Here is a 25,270-nt window from a genome sequence, read left to right on the forward strand (position 1 = left end):
GGGTGTGTTGGGGTGTCCAGGACTTACTGTGGTGGGCATACTCGGTTCTGATGATGCCCAGTGTTCTCTGTTTCTGTTAGTAAGATTCTTATGTTTGCCTTTTGCCATCCGGTAATCCTGGTGTTAATATTCAAGCTGTCTCTTGCTGGAGCTTTCTCCTCCTGTGATTCTGTTAGTCTCTGTCAACACTCCTGGGAGTCCAACTCTCACCTGAGTTCCAGTGGTCAGAGCACTCTCTGCAGGCAAGCTCTCCTCTTGCAAGGCAGGTGTCCTGAAGTCTGGAGCTCTGATCCACCTCCTGAGTCCTGGGTCAGAGCCCTCCCTGTAATCCAGCTCTCCTCTGGCAAGGAAGGTGCCCAGGGGACTGGGTCTAAGCTCTGCCTCCTGGTTGAGGATGAAGGCACAAAGGGACCCTGTCTAAGAAGCTCTGTTACTTCTGTCACCCACGTGCTCTCTGGTGATCATGAGGTCCTGGGTGTGCTAGGGGTCCTGCAGCATGAAGAGTACTCTAGGGCCCCTGGTGGCCTCCAGCTGGAAACATTTCTTTTTCTTTTTCTTTTTCTTTTTCTTTTTCTTTCTTTTTTTTTTTTTCCTCTTTCAATTTGAGGCAGGTTTTCCCTGCATAGCCCTTGCTGTCCTGGAACTCACTCTGTAGACCAACCAGACTGGTTCTCAAACTCATAGAAATTCACGTGTCTTTGCTTCTCAAGTGCTGGGTAGAATTAAGGCATGTGCCACCACTGCCCAACTTTCATTAAAAAGTTTAAAGCCAATTTATGGGGGCTTGGGGAGAGAATAGTTTAGCTTAAGAACCCCCAAACTCCTAAAGCTCACACCCAAAACATATATACACAGATGCAGATGAATAGTTATTTGCATGTACATACATACGGAGAATATCTATAGGTTTAATTAGATTTTCATTCCAGGTCTGGTATTAGCTTTGACCTATATTTTCTTAATTATAAATAGAAAGATACGGATGGTTAGTCATTAGGATTTGATATTTTTTAATACACCTGAACAAGAAGTTCTCACATACACTTACACACATACACACACACACACACACACACACACACACACACACACACAGTTTTGCTAAGTTTTGTCTTCAGTTGAACAGGACAAATGCTTTACCCTACAATTTAGAAGCATGATACCAGGAAATGTCAGACCCTGATCTGATGTGTCTTAAAATAGCTGTAAATTATGGAGGTATCATCCAAGTTCTCAATAGCTATGTTTTAGATTTGCTAGTGTGTTCCTGAAAAGATCAACAAATCTCCATTAGGACATGTTCCAATAAGCTCCTCAATAATTTCCAGCTATTTTGTTTAAAATGATTATATAATTAAAATATGTATGCTATGAAATTTGTAAAGTTTTTGAGAAATTAAATATTTATAAAATACAAAAAATGTTTTAGCCTATTTGGTTTATGTTTTAAGAATTTAGCCTATGATTATTGCCTTCATGGAGCTAAAATATTTTTAGCTGGAATTAAGCCAAATCCACTAGGAGCATGTATTTAACTTAGATTGTATGCATTCCAGTCTTGACACTTGCATGGTCTTTTCATTTATCTGAAATCCTTCTGGCATAAACAACAGTAATATTTAACAATAGAAACTTTGCTCTCCATTCAGTAGAGTCTACTGGGAAGCCAAGCAAGAAAGTGTATGGCTGCCTGTGGGTGAAGACATGTTCTGACCTCTTCCTGGTATGTTGAAGAGGCCATGCCATCTCAGAGTGAACCTGGGTAAGGAAGGTAGCTGCCACTGCATTGTCTCCTCAGGAAGCCAAGGATAACCTAAAGCAGACTCTCTGAATAGGAGATGTCCGTTCACAGGAATAGCCAGAGAAGAGCCATGGGATAACTGCCAGATGCCTCTATCAGGACAAAACAAGAGGTGCCTAGGGTTACAAGGGTTTTTGGGGGGTTTTTTTGCATATTTAATTTACTTACATTTCAAATGTTATACCCTTTTCTGGTTTCCCCTCTGCAAACCCAGTATCCTATCCCCGCTTACCCTACTTCTATGAGGATGCTCCCACATGCACCTACACACTTCTGCCTCACTACACTAGCATTCCTATACACTGGGGCATCAAGCCTTTACAGTACCAAGGGCCTCCCCTTCCATTAATGCCAGATAAGGCCCCTTCAGATCATCCCCTAACTTCTCCATTGGGGTCCCTGTGCTCAGTCCAATGGTTAGCTGTGGGCATCCACATCTGTGTTGCTCAAGATCTAGCAGAGCCTCTCAGGAGACAGCTGTATCAGGCTCCTGTCAGCAAGCAGGTCTTGACATCCACAATAGCGTCTGGGTTTGGTGTCTGCATGTGGGATGGATCCCCAGGTGGGGCAGTCTCTGGATAGCCTTTCCTTCAGTCTCTGCTCCACTCTTTGTTTCTGTATTTACTTTAGAGAGGAGCAATTCTCAGTTGAAATTTTGGAGATGGGTTGGTGGCCCCATCCCTCAAGCAGGAGGCCATGCCTAACCTCTTGATATTGTCTCAACAAGTTCTCCCTCCCCTTTGTTGAGTATTTCAGCTAATGGCATCCCCATGGGATCCTGGGAGGCTCTTGCTTTTTTGGCATCTGGGACTTTCTGGTTGCTACTTTCAGTTTCCCATGCCTTGTTGCTACACAACTATGTTCAATTTCCTGATCCTCTATACATCTCTTCCATCTCCTCCCATACCTACTCTTCCCCTGTTTTCCCCCTCCCCCTCTTCTCTTCCTCCCAAGACCCTCACACTGACTACTTCGCCTGATTATTTTGTTGCCCCTTTTAAGTAGGACTGAAGCATCCACTCCTTGGTCTTCCTTCCTCTTGAGCTTCATGTGGTCCATAATTTTATCATGGGTATTCCATGTTCTTTGCCTAATCTCCACTTATTAGTGAGTACATACCATGTATGGTCTTTTTTGTGACTGAGTTACCTCACTCAAGATATTTTCTAGATCCATCCACTTGCCTAAGAATTTCATGAATTCATTGTTTTTAATAGCTGAGTAGCACACTACTGTGTAAATGTACCACATTTTGTGTTTCCTCTTTAAGGGCTTCTAGCTGTTTACCTGTGATTTCCTGTATTTCCATCTTAAAGTCCTCCATCATCATCATGAGAAGTGACTTTAGATCCATGGCTTGCTTTTCTGGTGTGATGGTGTAGCCAGGACTTGCTATGGTAGGAGAGTTTGGTTCTGATGATGCCAAGTAACCTTGGTTTCTGTTGCTTCTGTTCTTACACTTTACTCCTGCCATCTGATTATCTCAAGTGCTTGCTGCCCTCAATATATCTGATTGGAGCCTGTCCTTCCTATAATCCCAGTTGATTCAGGATTCCTCAGAGTCCAGCTTTCTCTGTGATCCTTTGATTGTAGGGTTCTGTGGACCTTCTGGGTGTGTCAGAGTTCTTGGCAGTCAAGCTTCCTCTGAGACCCTGAAATACTAGTGTGACCCAGCTCCTGTTATCCTGAATCCTGTTGCTCTAAGATCCTGGGCGTGTTACAGTGCCTGGAAGTGGTGTCTCCCTTGAGGACCGAGGAGCTGTCTGGTCTGTTCAAAACCAATATAAACCAGTACCAATCAAAAGGAACCCGAGCCTCTGGTCCGGTAGGGCTCTGGTGTCCTTGTTCCTGCTGTCACAGGCCCGTCACAATTGGATTGGAACCAATGTTGTGTTCCGCTCACCAGTGATCATGAGATCACGTGGTGAGTCCTCTAGGGACAGTGGGGGTGTCCACCAACTCTGCGCCCTAGGTGACCCGGTGCTGGTGCCTACTGGAAGGAGGATGATATTTTCTATTTCCATCTCATCCATTTGCCTCCAAAATCCATGATTTCTTTGTTTTTCCATGGTTGAATACTATTCCATTGCCTAAATGAACTACATTTTCTATATCCACTCTTTGGTTGAGGGACATCTGGGTTGCTTTCAGTTTCCAGTGATTACATAAAGCAGCTATGAGCATGGTGGAGAACACATCCTTGTGCTGTAGGAGAGCATCTTTCGGGTGTATACCCAGGAGCAGTATAACTGGGTCCTCAGGTAGAACTATTTCCAGTTTGTACCAGCTTGTAGTCCCACCAGCAATGGAAGTGTGTTCCTCTTTCTCCATATCCTCACCAACATGGTCGTCATGGGGAATAATATTTTTGATGTGTTCTTGGATTCGGTCTGCAAGAATTTTATTTAATAATTGTTGCATTGATATATATAACTAAAATTTGTCTGGAGTTTTCTTTCTTTGTTGAGACTTTTTGTGGTGGTTTGGGTAAGGGGTAACTGTGGCATAATAAAATGAATTAGGTATTGTTTCTTCTGTTGTTATTTTGTGGAATAGTTTCAGGAGGATTGGTATTAACTCTTCTTTAAAATTCTGATAGACTTCTGCACTAAAACCATCTGGCCCTGGGCTTTTTTTTTTTTTTTTTTTTTTTTTTTTGGTTGGGAGACTTAATGACTGCTTCTATTTCTTTAGGGGTTATGATTTTCCTTAGAGGTTTGTGGGAAAATACTGTGTAAATTTAGTTTTGTCATGGAATACTTTACTTTCTCCATCTATGAGATGAGAGTTTTTCTGGGTGTAGTAGCCTGGGCTGGCATTTGTGTTTTCTTAGGGTCTGCATGACATTTGTCTAGGATCTTCTGGCTTTCATTGTTTCTGGTGGGAATTCTGATGTAATTCTAATAGGTCTGCCTTTATATGTTACTTGACACTTACTGCTTTTAATATTCTTTCTTTGTTTTGTGCATTTGGTGTTTTGATTATTATGTGACAGGAGGAATTTCCTTCTGGTCCAAACTATTTGGAGTTCTGTAGGCTCCTTGTATGTTCATGGGCATCTCTTTCTTTAGGTTAGGGAGGTTTTCTTCAATAATTTTGTTGAAGATATTTGCTAGTCCTTTAAGATTGAAATCTTCCTTCTCATCTATACCTATTATCCTTAAGTTTGGTCTTCTCATTGTGTCCTGGATTTCCTGGATTTTTGTGGCTAGGATCTTTTTGCATTTTGCATTTTCTTGATTGCTGTGTCAATGTTTTGTATGGAATCCTCTGCACCTGATATTCTCTCTTCTCTTGTATTCTTTTGGTGATGCTTGCATGTATGGATTCTGATATCTTTCCTAGATTTTATATCTCCAGAGTTGTCTCCCTTTGAGATTTCTTTATTGTTTCTACTTCCATTTTTAGATCCCTGATGGTTTTGTTCAATTCCTTCACATGTTTGGTTGTGTTTTCCTGTAATTCTTGAAGGAATTTTTGTGTTTCCTCTTTAAGGACTTCTACCTATTTTGCTGTGTTCTTTTTTATTTCTTTAAAGAAGTTATTTATGTTCTTCTTAAAATCCTCTACCTGCATGATGAGATATGATTTTAAATCCAAATCTTGCTTTTCTGGTGTGTTGGGTTATCCTGGACTTGCTATGGTGGGGGTACTGAATTATGTTAATGCCAAATAGTCTTAGTTTCTTTTTTTTTAATTTTTAAAATTTTTGTTTTTTATTAAAAAAATCAAAACCTGTCATTATGAAATTCAAATTCTTCAGTATTTTACAGTCTTTTTTTTTTATTACGTATTTTCCTCAAGACATTTCCAATGCTATCCCAAAAGTCCCCCATACCCTCCGCCCCACTTCCCTATACACCCATTCTCATTTTTTTGGCCCTGGCGTTCCCCTGTACTGGGGCATATAAAGTTTGTGTGTCCAATGGGCCTCTCTTTCCAGTGATGGCCGACTAGACCATCTTTTGAAACATATGTAGCTAAAGTCAAGAGCTCCAGGGTACTGGTTAGTTCATAATGTTGTTGCACCTACAGGGTTGCAGATCTCTTTAGCTCCTTGGATACTTTCTCTAGCTCCTCCATTGGGGGCCCTGTGATCCATCCAATAGCTGACTGTGAGCATCCACTTATGTGTTTGCTAGGCCCCTGCCTAGTCTCACAAGAGACAGCTATATCTGGGTCCTTTCAGCAAAATCTTGCTAGTGTATGCAGTGGTGTCAGCATTTGGAAGCTGATTATGGGGTGGATCCCTAGATAAGGCAGTCTCTAGATGGTCCATGCTTTTGTCCCAGCTCCAAACTTTGTCTCTGTAACGCCTTCCATGGGTGTTTTGTTCCCAATTCTAAGAAGGGGCACAGTGTCCACACTTTGGTCTTCATTCTTTTAGAGTTTCATGCATTTGGCAAATTGTATCTTATATCTTGGGTATACTAAGTTTTGGGCTACTATCCACTTATCAGTGTGTACATATTGTGTGAGTTCCTTTGTGATTGGGTTACCTCACTCAGGATGATGCCCTCCAGGTCCATCCATTTGCCTAGGAATTTCATAAATTCATTCTTTTTAATAGCTGAGTAGTACTCCATTGTGTAAATGTACGACATTTTCTGTATCCATTCCTCTGTTGAGGGGCATCTGGGTTCTTTCCAGTTCCTGGCTATTATAAATAAGGCTGCTATGAACATAGTGGAGCATGTGTCCTTCATACCGGTTGGGACATCTTCTGGATATGTGCCCAGAAGAGGTATTGCTGGATCCTCCGGTAGTACTATGTCCAATTTTCTAAGGAACCACCAGACTGATTTCCAGAGTGGTTGTACAAGGTTGCAATCCCACCAAGAGTGGAAGAGTGTTCCTCTTTCTCCACATCCTCGCCAGCATCTGCTATCACTTGAATTTTTGATCTTAGCCATTCTGACTGGTGTGAGGTGGAATCTCAGGGTTGTTTTGATTTGCATTTCCCTGATAATTAAGGATGTTGAACATTTTTTCAGGTGCTTCTCTGCCATTGGGTATTCCTCAGGTGAGAATTCTTTGTTCAATCCTGAGCCCCATTTTTAAATGGGGTTATTTGATTTTCTGAAGTCCATCCTCTTCAGTTCTTCATATATATATATTGGATATTAGTCCCCTATCTGATTTAGGATAGGTAAAGATCCTTTCCCAATCTGTTGGTGGCCTTTTTGTCTTATTGACAGTATCTTTTGCCTTGCAGAAGCTTTGGAGTTTCATGAGGTCCCATTTGTCGATTCTCGATCATACAGCACAAGCCATTGCTGTTATATTCAGGAATTTTTCCCCTATGCCCATATATTCAAGGCTTTTCCCCACTTTCTCCTCTATAAGTTTCAGTGGCTCTGGTTTTATGTGGAGTTCCTTGATCCACTTAGATTTGACCTTAGTACAAGGAGATAGGAATGGATCAATTCGCATTCTTCTACAGCATAACAACCAGTTGTGCCAGCACCATTTGTTGAAAATGCTGTCTTTCTTCCACTGGATGGTTATACCTCCCTTGTTGAAGATCAAGTGGCCATAGGTGTGTGGGTTTATTTCTGGGTCTTCAATTCTATTCCATTGGTCTACTTGTCTGTTGCTATACCAGTACCATGCAGTTTTTATCACAATTGCTCTGTAGTAAAGCTTTAGGTCAGGCATGGTGATTCCACCAGAGGTTCTTTTATCCTTGAGAAGAGTTTTTGCTATCCTAGGTTTTTTGTTATTCCACATGAATTTGCAGATTGCTCTTTCTAATTCATTGAAGAATTGAGTTGGAATTTTGATGGGGATTGCATTGAATCTGTAGATTGCTTTTGGCAAGATAGCCATTTTTACAATGTTGATCCTGCCAATCCATGAGCATGGGAGATCTTTCCATCTTCTGAGATCTTCTTTAATTTCTTTCTTCAGAGACTTGAAGTTTTTATCATACAGATCTTTCACTTCCTTAATTAGAGTCACACCAAGATATTTTATATTATTTGTGACTATTGAGAAGGGTGTTGTTTCCCTAATTTCTTTCTCAGCCTGTTTATTCTCTGTGTAGAGAAAGGCCATTGACTTGTTTGAGTTAATTTTATATCCTGCTACTTCACAGAAGCTGTTTATCAGGCTGGACTTCAAGAACAATGTTGAATAGGTATGGAGAGAGTGGACAGCCTTGTCTAATCCCTGATTTTAGTGGGATTGCTTCAAGCTTCTCACCATTTACTTTGATGTTGGCTACTATTTTGCTGTAGATTGCTTTTATTATGGTTAGGTATGGGCCTTGAATTCCTGATCTTTCCAAGACTTTTATCATGAATGGGTGTTGGATCTTGCCCAATGCTTTTTCCACATCTAAGGAGATGATCATGTGGTTTTTGTCTCTGAGTTTGTTTATATAATGGATTACGTTGATGGATTTCCGTATATTAAACCATCCCTGCATCCCTGGAATAAAACCTACTTGGTCAAGATGGATGATTGCTTTAATGTGTTCTTGGATTCGGTTAGCGAGAATTTTATTGAGGATTTTTGTATCTATATTCATAAGGGAAATTGGTCTGAAGTTCTCTATCTTTGTTGAATCTTTCTGTGGTTTAGGTATCAGAGTAATTGTGGCTTCATAGAATCAGTTGGGTAGAGTTCCATCTACTTCTATTTTGTGGAATAGTTTATGCAGAACTGGAATTAGATCTTCTTTGAAGGTCTGGTAGAACTCTGCACTAAACCCATCTGGTCCTGGGCTTTTTTTTGCTGGGAGACTATTAATGACTGCTTCTATTTCTTTAGGGGATATGGGACTGTTTAGATTATTAACTTGATCCTGATTTAACTTTGGTACCTAGTATCTGTCTAGAAATTTGTCTGTTTCATCCAGGTTTTCCAGTTTTATTGAGTATAGCCTTTTGTAGAAGGATCTGATGGTGTTTTGGATTTTCCAGGATCTGTTGTTATGTCTCCCTTTTCATTTCTGATTTTGTTAATTGGGATGTTGTCCCTGTGCCCTCTAGTGAGTCTAGCTAAGGGTTTATCTATCTTGTTGATTTTCTCAAAGAACCAACTCCTCGTTTGGTTAATTCTTTGAATAGTTCTTCTTGTTTCCACTTGGTTGACTTCACCCCGGAGTTTGATTATTTCCTGCCATCTACTCCTCTGGGTTGAATTTTCTTCCTTCTTTTCTAGAGCTTTAAATGTGTTGTCAAGCTGCTAGTGTGTGTTCTTTCTAGTTTCTTTTTGGAGGCACTCAGAGCTATGAGTTTCCCTCTTAGAAATGCTTTCATTGTGTCCCATAGGTTTGGGTATGTTGTATCTTCATTTTCATTAAACTCTAAAAAGTCTTTAATTTCTTTCTTTATTCCTTCCTTGACCAAGTTATCATTGAGAAGAGTGTTGTTCAGTTTCCACGTGAATGTTGGCTTTCCAATATTTATGTTGTTATTGAAGATCAGCCTTAGTCCTTGGTGGTCTGATAGGATGCATGGGAGGATTTCAATATTTTTGTATCTATTAAGGCCTGTTTTGTGACCAATTATATGGTCAATTTTGGAGAAGGTCCCGTGAGGTACTGAGAAGAAGGTAAATCCTTTTGTTTTAGGATAAAATGTTCTGTAGATATCTGTTAAGTCCATTTGTTTCATAACTTCTGTTAGTTTCACTGTGTCCCTGTTTAGTTTCTGTTTCCATGGTCTGTCCATTGATGAAAGTGGTGTGTTGAAGTCTCCCACTATTATTGTGTGAGGTGCAATGTGTGTTTTGAGCTTTACTAATGTGTCTTTAATGAATGTGGCTGCCCTTGCATTTGGAGCATAGATATTCAGGATTGAGAGTTCCTCTTGGAGGATTTTACCTTTGATGAATATGAAGTGACTCTCCTTGTCTTTTTTGATGACTTTGGGTTGGAAGTTGATTTTATTCGATATTAGAATGGCTACTCCAGCTTGTTTCTTTAGACCATTTGCTTGGAAAATTGTTTTCCAGCCTTTCACTCTGAGGTACTGTCTGTCTTTTTCCCTGAGATGGGTTTCCTTTAAGCAGCAGAATGTTGGGTCCTGTTTGTATAGCCATTCTGTTAGTCTATGTCTTTTTATTGGGGAATTGAGTCCATACACTCGGCAGGGTCCCGGAACCGAGATGTCTGCTGCGGATGCTCAGGCAATGTGCTCCCGCGCAGGGCAGATCCCAATCCTCAGAATTCTGAAGATCTCGTGGCTGGTGTTGTGGGTATCTGGCGGTAGTCAGCTGACTGTGCGCCCTAGCTACCCTGGTGCTGCTCACATGGAAAGGGGCTTGTGCCCCTACTCCAACCGGGTCTCAAGTCCCGGGCGATTGGATTGGAGCAGATGCTGTGTTCCACTCACCAGAGGTCTTAAGATCGCTTGGCGGGTGTTGTGGGTAGCTGGAGGTAGTCAGCCGACTGTGCGCCCTAGCTACCCCGGTACTGCTCGGACCGGAAGGGTCTAGTCTTGGTTTCTTTTGGTATGAGTCTCGCTTTTGCCTTTCACCATCTGATAATATCTGGTGTTAGATGTTCCTGCTGTCTCTGGCTGGAGCTTGTTTCTCCTGTTAGTCTGTAAGCCTGTGTCACATTTCCTGGAGGCAAGCTCCCCCTTGGCAAGTCCAGTGCACAGAGGGCTATAAAATAGCCACATCTCTTGGGTGCAGATGAAAGCCAGTAGGATCCTGTACCAGCTGCTCTGCTGCTTCTGTGACCTGTGAGCGCCTGACTGGTCTGCCTTAGAGGGTCACCAGAGAGAAAATGGCGATCTCCCCTGAATCCCAGGTCAGAGCACTCCCTGGAGGCAAGCCCCCCCCCCAGGCAGGGAATGTTCTCAGAGGGCTACAGACATATAGAAGACTTTAAACAGTAAACAAATAAATTCCTTAAAGATATACAAGGAAATATAATCAAACAGGCAAAGAAAATAAATAAAACAGTCCAACCTGGAAGTGAAAATAGAAACAATAAAGAAAACACAAATAGAGGGAACCCTGGGAATGGAAAACCTAGAAAATAGACTAGGAACTACAGAGGCAAGCACCATCAACAGAATACAAGTGATAGAAGGGAGAATCTCAAGCATAGAAGATACCATGGGAGAAATTGATACATCAGTCAAAGAAAATGCCAAATGTCAAAAGTTTCTAATTTAAAAATCCAATAATGAAAAGACCAAACCTAAAAATAATAGGAATAGATGAGGGTCAAGATTCCCAGTTCGAAGGTACAAAAAAATACATCTTCGACAAGATCATAGAAGAAAATTATCTAAACTAAAGAAATAGTTTTAAATGCACAAGAAGCTTAGAGAACACCAAATAGATTGGATCAGAAAAGAAAATCCTCCCACCACATAATAATCAAAACATTAAATGTGCAAAACAACAAAAGGATATTAACCCTATCATACCATATACCTAAATGTAAAAAATCCCCCTGCCTTCTTTCCTGAGCTTGGTTCATTACTTATTCAGTTCATGGTCAATTTTTCCTGAAATTACCCAAACAGACATTTGCAATAGGTGACCATTTGCAATTATCTGATATCATGCTAGAATCAGACTTAGCAGTGATGGGGTAATGAGGTGTCTGCCATTCACACTATACCAGGAACTCAGTATTATAGACACTAATGCCATTGTTGCTATAGCAGGGACTTGATCTCACAGGGTTAAAAGTTGCAAGAGAAAAAGGCCAAGTAACATATAAAGGCAGACCTATCATACATCTGATTTCTCAAAGGTATTCTAAAAGCTAGAAGATTCTGGACAGATGTCTTGAAACCCTCAGAGACCACAGCTGCCAGTACAGACTACTATACCCACCAAGAAATTCAATCACCATAGTTGGAGAAATCAAGATATTCTGTAACAGAACCAAAATTAAACAATATCTTTCTTGTAATCCAGCCATACAGAGAATACTAGAAAAAAAATCCAACTCATGGAGAATAACTACACCCACAAAATCACAAGGTTGACATGGACATGAGCTTTGTGCAAGATGATAAATATGAATCTATTTTCCTTTTCCTACATATAGGCTGTCAGTTAGACCAGCCCCATTTATTGAAGATGTTATCTTTTTAATATTATATATTGTTGACTTTTTTGTCAAAGAGCAAGTGTCCATAGGTGTGTGGGTTTATTTCTGGGTTTTCAATTCTATTCCATTGATCAATCTCTCTGTCTCTGTACCAATACCATGCAGTTTTTATCACTATTGCTCTGTTGTACAGTTTGAGGTTGGGGAAAAAGTTAATTTTATTAATGAGAATTGTTTCCAATATCCTGGATTTTGTTTTTTCCATATGAAATTGAGAATTGCTCTTTCCAGGCCTGTGAGGAATTCTGTTGGAATTTTGATAGAGATTGTTTTGAATATATAGATTGCTCTTAGTAGGATGGACATTTTTACTATATTAATCCTACCATTCCATGAGAACAGGAGATCTTTTCATTTTCTGAAGACTTCTTAGATTTCTTTCTTGAGAGACTTGAAATTCTTGTCATACAGTTTTTTCACTTGTTTGGTACAGACAAAAGTTACCCCATGATAGTTTATATTATTTGTGACTATTGTCAAGGGTGTTATCTCCCTATTTACTTTCTCAGCCTGTCTATCATTGGGATAAAGGAAGGCTATTGACTTGTTTAAATTCATTTTCTATCCCACCAGTTTGTTGAAGTTGTTTATCAGATGTAGAAGTGCTCTGGTAGATTTTTAGGGGGGTTGCTTAAATATAGTATTATATCATCCACAAATAGTGATACCTTGAATTTTCTTTTCCAACTTGTACTCCCTTGATCTCCTTTACCACATACATTGAAGCAAATAGAAGTGAAAGTGGGAAAGAGCCTCTAACACATCAGTCAGCACAGGAGAAATTTCCCGAACAGAACACCAATGGCTCAGGCTGTAAGATCAAGAATGTAAATGAAGAAAATATCTAATTAAAACATTGTTTTAAAAAAAAAAGAATGATAAATGGGATCTCATGAAACTGAAAAGCTTCTGCAAGGCAAAAGACACAGTTAATAGGACAAATCGGCAACCTACTCATTGGAGGGGAAAAAACACTTCACTAACACCTCATCCAATAGAAAGATAACAAAAAACCTAGAATAACAAAAACTATTCTCAACAATAAAAGTGCTTCCAGTGGAATCACCATGCCTGACCTCAAGCTATACTACAGAGCAATTGTGATAAAATACTGCATGGTACTGGTGCAGGGACAGACAGATAGATCAATGAAATAGAATTGAAGACCCAGAAATGAACTCACACACATAAGGTCACTTGATCTTTGAAAAAGGAGCTAAACATTCAGTGGGAAAAAGACAGTATTTTCAACAAATGGTGCTGGCTCAACTACAGGTTATCATGTAGAAGAATGCAAATTGATCCATTCTTAACTCCTTGTACAAAGCTCAAGTCCAAGGGAATCAAGGACCTCCATATAAAACCAGAGACACTGAAACTTTCATAGGAGAAAGTGGGAAAGAGCCTCGAAGATATGGGCACAGGGGAAAAATTCCGAACAGAACAGCAATGGCTTGTGCTGTAAGATCAAGCCGGGCACTGGTGGAGCACTTGGCAGGAAGAGGCAGGCAGATTTCTGAATTCGAGGCTAGCCTGGTCTACAGAGTGAGTTCCAGAACAGCCAGAGCTACATCTAGAAACCCTGTCTCAAAAAAATCAAAAAAAGAAAAAAAATCAAGGATCAACAAAAGGGACTTCATAAAATTGCAAAGCTTATGTAATGCAAAGGACACCGTCAATAAGACAAAAAGGCCACCAACAGATTGGGAAAGGATCTTTACCAATCCTACATCTGATAGAGGGCTAATATCCAATATATACAAAGAACTGAAGAAGTTAAATTCCAGAGAACCAAGTAACCCTATTAAAAAATGGGGTACAGAGCTAAACAAAGAATTCTCAACTGAGGAATACCAAATGACTGAGAAGCCCCTGAAAAAGTGTTCCACACCTTAATCATCAGGGAAATGCAAATCAAAACAACTCTGAAATTCCACCTCACACCAGTCAGAATGGCTAAGATCAAAAACTCAGGTGACAGCAGATACTGGCAAGGATGTGGAGAAAGAGGTACACTCCTCCATTTCTGATGGGATTGCAAGCTTGTACAACCACTCGGAAATAGTTTGGCAGTTCCTCAGAAAATTGGACATAGTGCTACTGGAGGATCTAGCAATACCTCTCCTGGGCATACACCCAGAAGATGCTCCAACTGGTAATAAGGACACATGCTCCACTATGTTCATGGCAGCCTTATTTATAATAGCCGCAAGCTGGAAAAAATCCAAATGTTCCTCAATAGAGTAATGGATACAGAAGATGGAGTACTACAGAGATATTAAAAACAATGAAATTATGAAATTCTTAGGCAAATGGATGTATCTGGAGGATATCATTCTGAGTGAGGTAACCCAATCACAAAAGAACACACATGACATGCACTAACTGATAAGTGGATATTAGCCTATAAGCTCTTAATACCCAAGATACAATTTGCAAAATACATGAAACTCAAGAAGAGGGAAGGCCAAGTGTGACTATTTCTATCCTTCTTGTAAGGGGGAACAAAATACCCGTGGAAGGAGTTACAGAGACAATGTGTTGAGCAGAGACTGAAGGAATGACCATCCAAAGACTGCCCCACTTGGTAATCCTTCCCATATACAACCTCCAAACACAAACACCATTGTGGATGACAACATGAGCTTGCTTACAGGAACCTGATATAGCTGACCCCTGAGAGGCTCTGCCAGTGCCTAATACAGAAGTGGATGCTCACAGTTATGTGAGCACGGGGTCCCCAATGAAGGAGCTAGAAAAAGGACCCATAGAGCTGAATGGGTTTGCAGCCCCATAAGAGGAACAACAATATGAACTAACCAGTACCCCAGAGCTCCCTGGGAGTAAACCACCAACCAAAGAAAACACATGCTGCTTATCTAGCAGAGGATGGCCTAATCGGTCATCAGTGGGGAAGAGGCCCTTGGTCCTGTAATGGTTCTATGTCCCAGTATAGGAGAATGTCAGGGCCATGAATCTTGAGTGGGTGGGTTGGTGAGCAAGCAAAAGGGGATGGGGATAGGGGGATTTCAGAAAGGAATCTAGGAAAGGGGACATTTGAAATGTAAATAAAGAAAATATCTCATTTAAAAAGTCTGGCTGACACAGCTACAGAAGTAAGTTGGCAAAGATGTGTCAGATGAGAAGTGATGAGACTACATCTGGAACGCACTCAACTCAGGGCCGGTTGTCCCAGGATACGGCCATGCAGTACTGAGGAAGACTGATCCATGCATGAGATTCCTGTCATCGAGAGTTTGCTCTGAAACATGTGCCTAAGGATCCCAAGTTCAAGCTGGTTGCTCAGCTGAACAAGATTGTGCCCCATATCCTCTTAGAGCAAGGGAAGGCTAAGAACCCTTGGCCCAAAGTAGACGCTCACAGTGGGGTGCTGCTCCAGTACAATGGCATGTTGGAGATGAACTACTACACAGTCCTGTTCGGAGTGTCTCGGGCACTGGGTATTCTGGCCCAGCTCATCTCTAGCAGAGCCCTAGGCTTCCCTCTAGAAAGGCCCAAGTCCATGAGCACGGATGGTCTGATGAAGTTTGTGGACCCTAAGTAAGGGTAAAATGGGAGACTGGGGGGGAAACTGACTATAAGAAAATGAGGAAGCTTAAAAATTAAGTGTAATTTTGTTTCAAAAAAAAATAAAAAAATGTTCTACATGTTTGATTGTGGTTTCCTGTATTTCTTTAAGGGAATTATTTATATCCTCTTTAAAGGCCTCTATTATTTTCATGAGATGGGACTTAAGGTTAAAGGCTTGCTCTTCAGGTGTGTAGTATATCGAGGGCTTGCTGGAGTAGGAGCGCTGGGTTCTGGTGATGCTGTATTGTATGGGCTTCTATTGACTGCATTCTTGCACTTGCATTTTGCCATCTGGTTGTCTCTGGTATTGCCTGGCCAGGGTGTTCTGGGTTAGAGAAGACCTCCTGGGAGCAGTCAGAGCTGTGGGTGGGTCACAGTGTGCCTATCCGTGACTGCAAGTGTATGTAGACTAGAAGGAAGATGAAGCTCTGACAGAGCAGGGCAGAGGTCATGGCTACAGCGCTTGCTGGAGTCCCAGTGGTCAGGGGAAAGGTGTTGGGATGGACCAGGCGGGGTGGGGAGTGGCTCTCACCTATGTGACTCAGGTTTGAGCAGACCTACTGGGAGGCAGGAAGGGCTGTGTAGTGGGACTCAGTGAACTGTTGGGAAAATACAATCACTGGACTACTTATTTATTTATTTATTTATTTATACCCCATATTTTATTCCCCTCCCACCCTGGTCCACCCTCCATCTATCTGTTCCACATCTAATACCTCTTCCCACCCTCCTGTCTCCCCAAGGATGTCCCCACTCCCCTCCCCACCTGACCTCTAAACTCCATAGGGACTCCTGTCCCTTGAGGGTGAAGTACATCATCTCTGAATTAACACAGACCCAGCAGTCCTCTACTGTATGTGTGTTGGGGGCCTCATATCAGCTGGTGTATGCTGTCTGTCTGGTGGTTCAGTGTTTGAGAGATCTCGGAGGTCCAGATTAACTGAGGCTGCTAATCCTCTTACAGGATCGCCCTTCTCCTCAGCTTCTTTCAACCTTCCCTAATTCAACCACAGAGGTCAGCTGCTTCTGGCCATTGGTTGGATACAAACATCTGCCTCTGACTCTTTCAGCTGTTTGTTGGGTCTTCTGGGGTTTGGTTATACTAGGTCCCTTTTTGTGAGTGCTCCATAGCCCAGTAATAGTGTCAGGCCTTGGGACCTCCCCTTGAGCTGGATCCTATTTTGGGCCTTGCCACTGGACCTTCTTTTCCTCAGGCTCCTCTCCATTTCCATCCCTGTAATTCATTCACACAGAAACAATTATGGGTCAAAGATGAGGCTCTGAGATGGCCCCCTTCTCCCTCATTTGATACCCTGTCTTCCTGCTGGAGGTGAGCTCTATAAGTTCCCTCTCCCTACTGTTGGCATTTCATCTAAGGTCCCTCCCTTTGAGTCCTGGGAATCTCTCACCTCCCAGGTCTCTTGTGCATTCTAGAGGGTCCCCCCAACTTTCTATCTCCTTTCAAGAGAAGATATAGCAAAAGATTAATGCATCAAATGAAACAGCATTCCCTGACACTCTTAGGCCACCTGTACTTATATAGAGTCTCCTTGCAAGCAAACTATGTATTTTTTGGCATGTGATCACACAAGTCATTCTGTGAAATAGTTTACCTTTCAGTTTGCTTCTCTTATCAATTTCCCAAAAAGTACTCGTGATCTTACGTTTAAACATCTAAAAAGATTTTATTCTCTACACTGCTGTGTAAATATAAGCAGACTCAAATTCTGTTCCTCTATTCACCCAAGTAAGTATGCAAAAGGTATGCCAATATTGCTATCTTCTTTCCACCACTGGTGGGAGATAAAGAAGTAATACTTTCATTTTCTCAGTGATTTTTTTACTCACTAACACATTAAAATAAGAAAGGAGCTAACCCAGGCAGCAACCTTTAATGTGCCATTCACACATTTGCAGCATATTTGTTATTTGTTCCTTGGGGCTCATCTTTGCAGTGAGACATAATAAATTAACACATCAGTAAATCAAGGACAATAGAGTTTATATGTAAGAGCTGGAATAATAAATCAGCTGGTAGTTGTAAACCTCAGACCTCCTGACACCAACCAGAACAGAACACTGGTGGGTCTACAAGGCTGCTTGTAATCATAACTTGTAGAAGACTGCGTACCTTGCCTCCACGCTGCTGAAATGCTTACAATATATGGGTGTAGGGGCTTGGAAAGAAAACAGTATTTATAAGGAGTCCAGAATTTCCTGAACGTTTGCACGATGTTCCTTAGTGAAAGAACTGCATACCAGTGAGTAGGCTAGAAAAAGAATTAGCTGAATTTTATTTAAATACTGTTCTTTATTTCAATGAAATATTGTTAAGTAAAATGAAATAATAAATTTGTAACAATTATGTTTTAGAAAATAGAGCAAACAAATAGAGTCTAAACAAAGTTTTAATATCTTGAATAATAAAACTTTTAAACTTGAAAATAATTATGAACTTTGACCAAAAAAATACACAGCAGATATATACCCAAATTCCCTTTGACACTTAGTTTTGAGAACTCAGGGAAATAATAAGAGAATATTAGAAGGAACCCTTGAAAGTTTGAAGAATTTCTCTCTCCAACATAACAGAGCCAAACTTCTCTGTTACTGGGTCCATCCTACAATCATCAATTAAGTGTGTGTGTGTGTGTGTGTGTGTGTGTGTGTGTGTGTGTGTGTAGCCTTCTTCTAATTCAGACAATATTGTAGATATTGTGCATTTCATAACATGAAACATAAAACACCTATAGTATAGAGCTTTAATTTTAGAAGAACAATTATAAATATGTAAATGTTGTTGATCAGTGTGTTCAAAATTGAGTAAGGGTTAAAAAAAAAGCTTTAGAAATGGCAATTAGCAAAAGGCTCAAGAAGGAACCATAACTCTGAGAGCCCAAGCTCTTCCTACATAAAATGGAAGCATGGCTAGTTAATTGCTAAGCATGTAGGGGAGGAACGAACCTTTGGTTTTTGTTCCTTGTTGTTTTATTTTGTTTTGTTTCTTAAGAAAAGGTCTCAGTCATGTAGCTCTGACTGTCCTGGAACTCACTCTGTAGATCAGGCTGGCCTTGAACTCACAGAAATCAGTCTGCCTCTGCCTCCCAAGTACTGGGATTATAGACATGCACCACCACACCTTTTTAAAAGGGCCTATCTTAGGCCAGATAATCTTCTTCAGTAAGTGTAAATTGTGGTCTTTGTTGTCCATTGATCTCAGAATGTAATAAAAATGTCCATTGATCCCCAAGGTTAATTCCATTTTACATTTGAGGAATTTAACCTAAGAATAAAACACCATGCTGAAGGTTGCATGGGAGTAAAAGGACTAAAGCTCCCTATTCCTACAATTCTAGCTCTGAACATTCAACCTGGCTATACTATGTAAGGAGAAGGAAAAATTGAACTGTCAGAGTGCTTCAAAGTAGATTACACATGTGTAAGCTATACTAGACTGAAATATTTATAAACAAGGAACTAGGTAACTTTATCTAACTGCCCTCACTTATTACAGGCAAGTAAGCTATGTAATATGTGTTAAGCTAGTAAAATAGCAAACTCTCCACCTAAAAAATCTATAATTTTAATCAAAAGTTGGTTTCAGTCATTGAAATTCTGTTATTGCTGCTTACAAACATTAAAGTCAATCAAAACATCAGTAGCTTTGCAAGATCAATATTTTTAATATGTTTGCATTGCAGTGCTGCAAATTTTTGGCTAATAGATCGTACCCATATTGATTTCCATGGGAAGTGTTAGTCTGATACTGATATAATTAAAAAAAAACAGGGATTATTGGTTTGAAATTTTGAAGAAGATAGAAATATAAAAATTGGCTATTGACTAAATTACTTGGGGTGAGTGAACCTTGTGCACTTGCAATAAACTGGTAGCACCGAGTCCTTACTGAATACTACCTTAGTCCCTTAAACTGAAAATCAGTCAATAACCTATTATAACAATGCAGATTGTGTTGGCAAAGTGCCATACTCTGGATGTAAGAGCCACATTTTATCAAAAAAAAAAAATCTACATAAGTACATGTATGCAAATTGTTTTCTACTGGAATGCAGTGGCTGATTTTGACTTTGAAATTCATGCTGAACATATTTTGAGTAGCCTTTTTAAAGAGATAAACTACTTCAAAATAAAAGAAGCATGCAATTACTCTATAAGCAATAATGAAAATGCAAGCACTGTAGTATGTTAAGTGACAGATCCTGTTATTTTGACTCAGAGCAGTATTACAGTTGTTACTCTGTTCTCAGCATATGGGAGTGATGTATGCAAGCATGAGATCAAATGCAGATGCATCCCCACAATATAGATTCAGTGTTCATTGCACTGTTCCTGTGTGTCAGCCTTTGGTTATTAGGAGAACCATATTTTCATCTTGGAAATCTCCTCTGTATTTCTATTTGGTTACCATTATACATTTATGAACTCTTTAAATCTTGGAGGCAATCTAGTATATTTGGGTTTTATAAAAGAACCATATAGATTTTGCCTTTGATAATAATACTTAGATATTAGAGTTATATATTCTCTTACACACTTTTATTCACTGGATTTTTTAAATTTTTAGGTTATTTACATAATATGGGAATGTTTGTTTGCTTTAATGGGACCAGAAGATTAAGCTATAAGATAAACCTAAGTATTAGTAGCCACAACTGTTGTTTTTATTGCCATCTCCATAACCCCTGTCAATACTTTCCTTTCATAACCTAGCTCTCTTTATGAAGAGAAAATTGATTGTGATTCCTTCTGCTGCATGATATAGTAATGCCTACAAAGTGGAATTGGATGTCCATTGCAATTTAGTATTACCCTTTAATCAACATTTTTGTCAAATTTCTTTCATTATATTCTAACCTTTCCTACCTTTAGTCATTGTAATTAGCATTACCCTAAATTCAGTTGGAAAAAAAAATCACTCTCCTTATTGTACTGCATATATACTTGAATCTGACTTTCTTCTACTTTCTCAATTATTCCTATTCATAATTCCTCATTTAAAAATTATGGTTTACTTAATATTCCCCCTTTATTCAAGATGGAGTATTCTTTTGTAGTTCAAGGTGGCTTTGAACTGAAATCCTTCTACCTCAGCCTCCTAAGTGGTTGGGATTAAAGGCATGTACCTGCAAATCTTGTATCCAATAAACATTTATTGATTACAAAGAGAGCTAGTTATTACAGCATTAATGACCATAAGGTAAAGTTTTACCTTCATGAAACGTACAGACGAATGGAGGCAAAACAGATAGCATTGTATGGCATGCCATGGTGGGAGCGGCACAGGGTAACACAGAAGTGAGAACAAGAGGAGTTCTAGATTACAGGAGGCAGGACTGTAGAAAGAAAACTTCTGTGCCTCAGAGCAGATTATATGTAAAACTAAATAATATATGCTAGACATGTAGTCATTCTTACAGCAACTTGGTGAAGGAATTTGAGGTCAGTAAAGTTAGGCAAGCTGTCCAAAGGCAGAGGTGGGAAGTGGCAAAGTAATGAACTCAGTCAGTATGGATCCAGACCTCAGCTCTTCTCCATCCTTGTAAACACTCTGACATGACATCTATTAGAGTTCCATAGCTGCAGCTTGGTCTAGACCACCTGAATAGTTCAATTCTAGGAGCTTTTATCAGCACATCATTGAATACGGAAAGTCTTTTTGACTCAAAATTAAAACTAACCATGTTGTTCAGACTATATGAACGTCTTACATCAGTATTCACTAACCAAGACTGTGATCAAAGCAACTCTGTGCAATTCTTTCTTTCCCCATCTTCTGATATTCTTCACAAATGAAGAACTATGTTCTTGATAGCTAAGTATTGTCTAGAGAATGAAACAGATTTCAGCTGATGTTCAGTGTCCACAAAAGATTTTTTAAAGTGTGTATTTACTGGAGCCTCAACTCTGTCCCCAGTCAGTATTTCAGTGGAGTCTCTGAACTACTGGAACACAGAATGGAATGATTTTAAAGGGAGTCAGGGTGGATGTTATGCTAGGAGCATGTCTACAACTCCAGATATTGCAAATGTAGTCCCTGTGTTCCTGGACATTGGAAAAGAGAAGAAAGCATAGAAATTTAGACTTGAAGTTAAACTGTGCATTCAAATGTTGTGTTATTAAATTCTCTGAAGATTCAGTTAATGCCACCATCTTCTAAGATCATTAAAATATTAAGATTATCCTCTCAAAGGAAAGGACTGGTCTTGGAGAACAAAGTCATTTGGGAGCCACTATAGAAAAGAAGTGACAGACAGAAAATTTGTTAAGTGATATGACATATTTTGATGGGGAATAGGTGGAGGGATAATCAGAGTGCATCTCCACACCTTGTCCTCTTGGATACTAGAGGAGTATCCCATCTGTGTCTAGTGATTAACGAGTGGTGACAATTACATTCTGGGCTTTACCACCAAATACCACTATGATTTTTTGTGTCCACTCTTTGACTCCATGTTCAGTACCAACCGTCCCTTCCTTAGGTGAGAAGATTGACTAGGTCTATTTCTTGTTTACACAAAATGCAAAGTTTTGTTTTTGCATCTCCCAAAGGATACCAGAAAATAAAAAGAAGACTAAGTTCTTAAAATGTGGCCATGTTCTCTTTCTGTGTGTGTGTGTGTGTGTGTGTGTGTGTGTGTGTGTGTCTTTCTGTCTCTCTCAAATGCTCATCATTTTGTGATGATTTGGAAAATGTAAGAAGGTAGGAGTTAAGACAGAAGAAAACTAAGGCTGTTGCATAGACTTCAAAGAGAAATTTCAGTTATCCAAGCCACTTGTACACAGTATTCATGACATATTTGTGTCACTCAAAGGCTCAGGTTTATGTCCTTCTACAATGTTATAGTCATCCTAGTGCTATGTAGGAAGCCAGAGTGATCGGAATGATTTTTTAAAAGCAATTTTTATCACCTCTTAGTGTGTTGCTGAGTTTTCTGAGCTCAGCTGGTAGAGTCTTGCTTAAGATCTCTCATGACTAAGTCATCAAAAAAGCACTGGCCGCAGACAGACATCCAGTGTTCTGGATCTCACTCATATGGCTGCCAGTTGCTGCTCACTATCAACTGAAATTAAGCTGAGAAATTCTGCTGTAGTGCTGTGAATTACCTCTCTCTGTGGGATTTCCTCAGTATATTCTGGATTCCCATAAGGGACTAGGCACGAATAAATATTTTGAAGATGCCATAAAGAAACTACATAAGTCATGACATAGAATCCAAAGACATCAACAGCCTTTCCACCTTATTCTGTGTTCAAAAAGTTATGAGATACCTGCCCAAGATACAGAAAATAAGCAAGAGATATGACTCCAGCTAAATAAATCATGTAAACTACCCCCTCTAAAGATCAGTAAATGTTGCCAAAGACAGAGCAGGAAGCATGTAAAAGCCAGGAGATAAGGTGAAGGACTATGAAATTATGTTTCCCAGATTCTGTACAACTACTATAATCATTAACTCACATCAACTGATCAACTGTGGTTATCAGAACTGGACCCACTTGACACCAACTCCATCAGCATCAGTAAAGGAAAGGGTTCATTGGGTCTTACCCTTTACTTCTGAACTATTGGTTATAGATAGGAGAATCACTGATGTGTTTTATATATATATATATATATATATATATATATATATATATATATATATATATATATATATATATATATATATATATATATATGCTATTGAGCACTAAACAAAAATGAACAGACATGAACCAAAAAGAGGAATGTGAGGATGGTGTGGACCCAGATGGTAAGAAGGGAGTTAAGAGTAGACATTGTGAACAAAATACATATGTAAAATTGTAAAACTAATAAGAATAGTTTTGTCATGAGATAGAAGCAATGGTTCAGCAGTTAAGGATGTGTCTTATTTAGTGTTTTATTTAGAAACATCGTGCAAGTAAAGGATTAATGGAATCTTCCTCCACTATTAAGGAGAGTTGCTGAGGCCATTGTGCAGCAAGGGAGTCTGGACATGGAGGCCTTGAAAAGCCGTTGTGTGAAGATGTGAGAGTGAAGCCTGGAAGTCCGCCAAAGAGAGCTATAGATAGGCAGCTGATAGTGAAGTGTGTTGCAGGCAGCAAAGCTGTGAAGGAAGAAACTCCAACCCTCTAACATCAAGCATAGAGCTATAGGATAAGAAACTTTCCCTACTGGGTTTTGATCCAGTCTCCCTCACTATACCCATTCCTCCCTTTTGGAATGGTAATGTATATATGGTGACAGTGGGTATTGGACGTATGGTTTTGTTTTTTTTTTATTAGGTATTTTCTTCATTTACATTTCCAATGCTATCCCAAAAGTCCCCCATACCCTCCCCCCCACTCCACTACCCACCCACTCCCACTTCTTGGCCCTGGCGTTCACCTATACTGAGGCATATAAAGTTTGCACGACCAATGGGCCTCTCTTTCCACTGATGGCCAACTAGGCCATCTTCTGATACATATGCAGCTAGAGACACGAGCTGGGGGGGGGGGCGGTACTGGTTAGTTCATATTGTTGTTCCACCTATAGGGTGGCAGAACCCTTTAGCTCCTTGGATACTTTCTCTAGCTCCTCCATTGGAGGCCCTGTGATCCATCCAATAGCTGACTGTGAGCATCCACTTCTGTGTTTGCTAGGCCCCTGCATAGCCTCACAAGAGACAGCTATATCTGTGTCCTTTCAGCAAAATCTTGCTGGCGTATGCAGTGGTGTCAGCGTTTGTAAGCTGATTATGGGCCATCCCATAATCCCCAGGTATGGCAGTCTCTAGATGGTCCATCCTTTCATCTCAGCTCCAAACTTTGTCTCTGTTATTTCATAGGTAGCTAGCATTAAGAGAATGCCTGAATCTCAGAAAAGACTTTGGTCTTTTAAATAGTGTTGAGACTGTGAAACATATGGAAACTTTTGAAGTTGGACTAAATACATTTTGCATTATGTTATGGTCACAAATCTGTGGAGTGCAGGGCATAGAACATGGTAGTTTGAATGACAGTGGCTGTCACAGGGTCATATATTTGAATATGACCCCCAGTTAATGGAACTGTTTGGAAAGGATTGGGAAGTGGAGCTTAATTGAAGGTGTGTCACTGAACGTGGGCTTTGAAGCTTGAAAAGACTGACACCATCCCCAGTGCCTCTCTCTCTCTGCCTCTCTGTCTCTCTCTGTATCTCTGTATCTCTTTGTCTCTGACTCTCTATGTCTCTGTCTCTCTCTCCCTCTTCCTCTCCTTCTCTCTTTCTCTCTTTCTCTCTGTCTCTCTCTCTTTCTCTCTCTCTGTCTCCCTCCCTCCCTCCTAAATGTGGAGCAAGATGTAAGCTCTCCTGCCAGCACGAATTCGCTTTGCCAATATAGACTCTGAAACTATAAGCCCAAATTAAACTCTCTCTTTTATAAGTTGTCTTGGTCATGGTGATATATCTCATCAACAGGAAAGTGACTAAGACAAGTAGCCAAACCCACCATCTGCAGATTCAGTGAGAGACCTTGCTTCAGTAAATAGAGAGGGACTAGATAGGATGCCTCCTGTCAACCTTTAAGTTCCACCTGCACACATGTGCCTAGGTTTGAGGCCCTCACTACAAGGAAGCATACATGTCTGTTACTGTAAACCCACTCCAAACCCCATGGCTGGGGAGGTCACAGTCCATAAGGGAACCTCACTGTTGTAGTTTAGCTAAATTGACATGACCCCAAACTGTAGTCTAGATATAGCTATTCAAGGCAACCTTGAGGACTTACTGTTCCATTCCTAGCACTGCCAAAAATATGAGGGTG

The 25,270-nt window shown here is 40.2% G+C and overlaps 1 protein-coding gene across 12 annotated transcripts in view; it reads left to right on the forward strand.

Moving 5' to 3' along the window:
• Fam172a (family with sequence similarity 172, member A) overlaps window positions 1-25,270 on the forward strand; it is a 457,564-nt gene that overhangs the window by 355,730 nt on the left and 76,564 nt on the right. Inside the window, exon 10 of one of the 12 annotated variants that reach the window (XM_006517352.3) lies at window positions 1,650-1,762. The exons of the other annotated variants lie outside the window; for them this stretch is intronic. Within the exon in view, the coding sequence (XP_006517415.1) occupies window positions 1,650-1,732 (83 nt within the window). The 3' untranslated portion in view covers window positions 1,733-1,762. The remainder of the gene's footprint in view (window positions 1-1,649; window positions 1,763-25,270) is intronic. 12 annotated transcript variants of the gene reach the window in all.

The sequence above is a fragment of the Mus musculus genome, chromosome 13 (assembly GCF_000001635.26).
Source record: "Mus musculus strain C57BL/6J chromosome 13, GRCm38.p6 C57BL/6J".
Taxonomy (NCBI): Eukaryota; Metazoa; Chordata; class Mammalia; order Rodentia; family Muridae; genus Mus; species Mus musculus.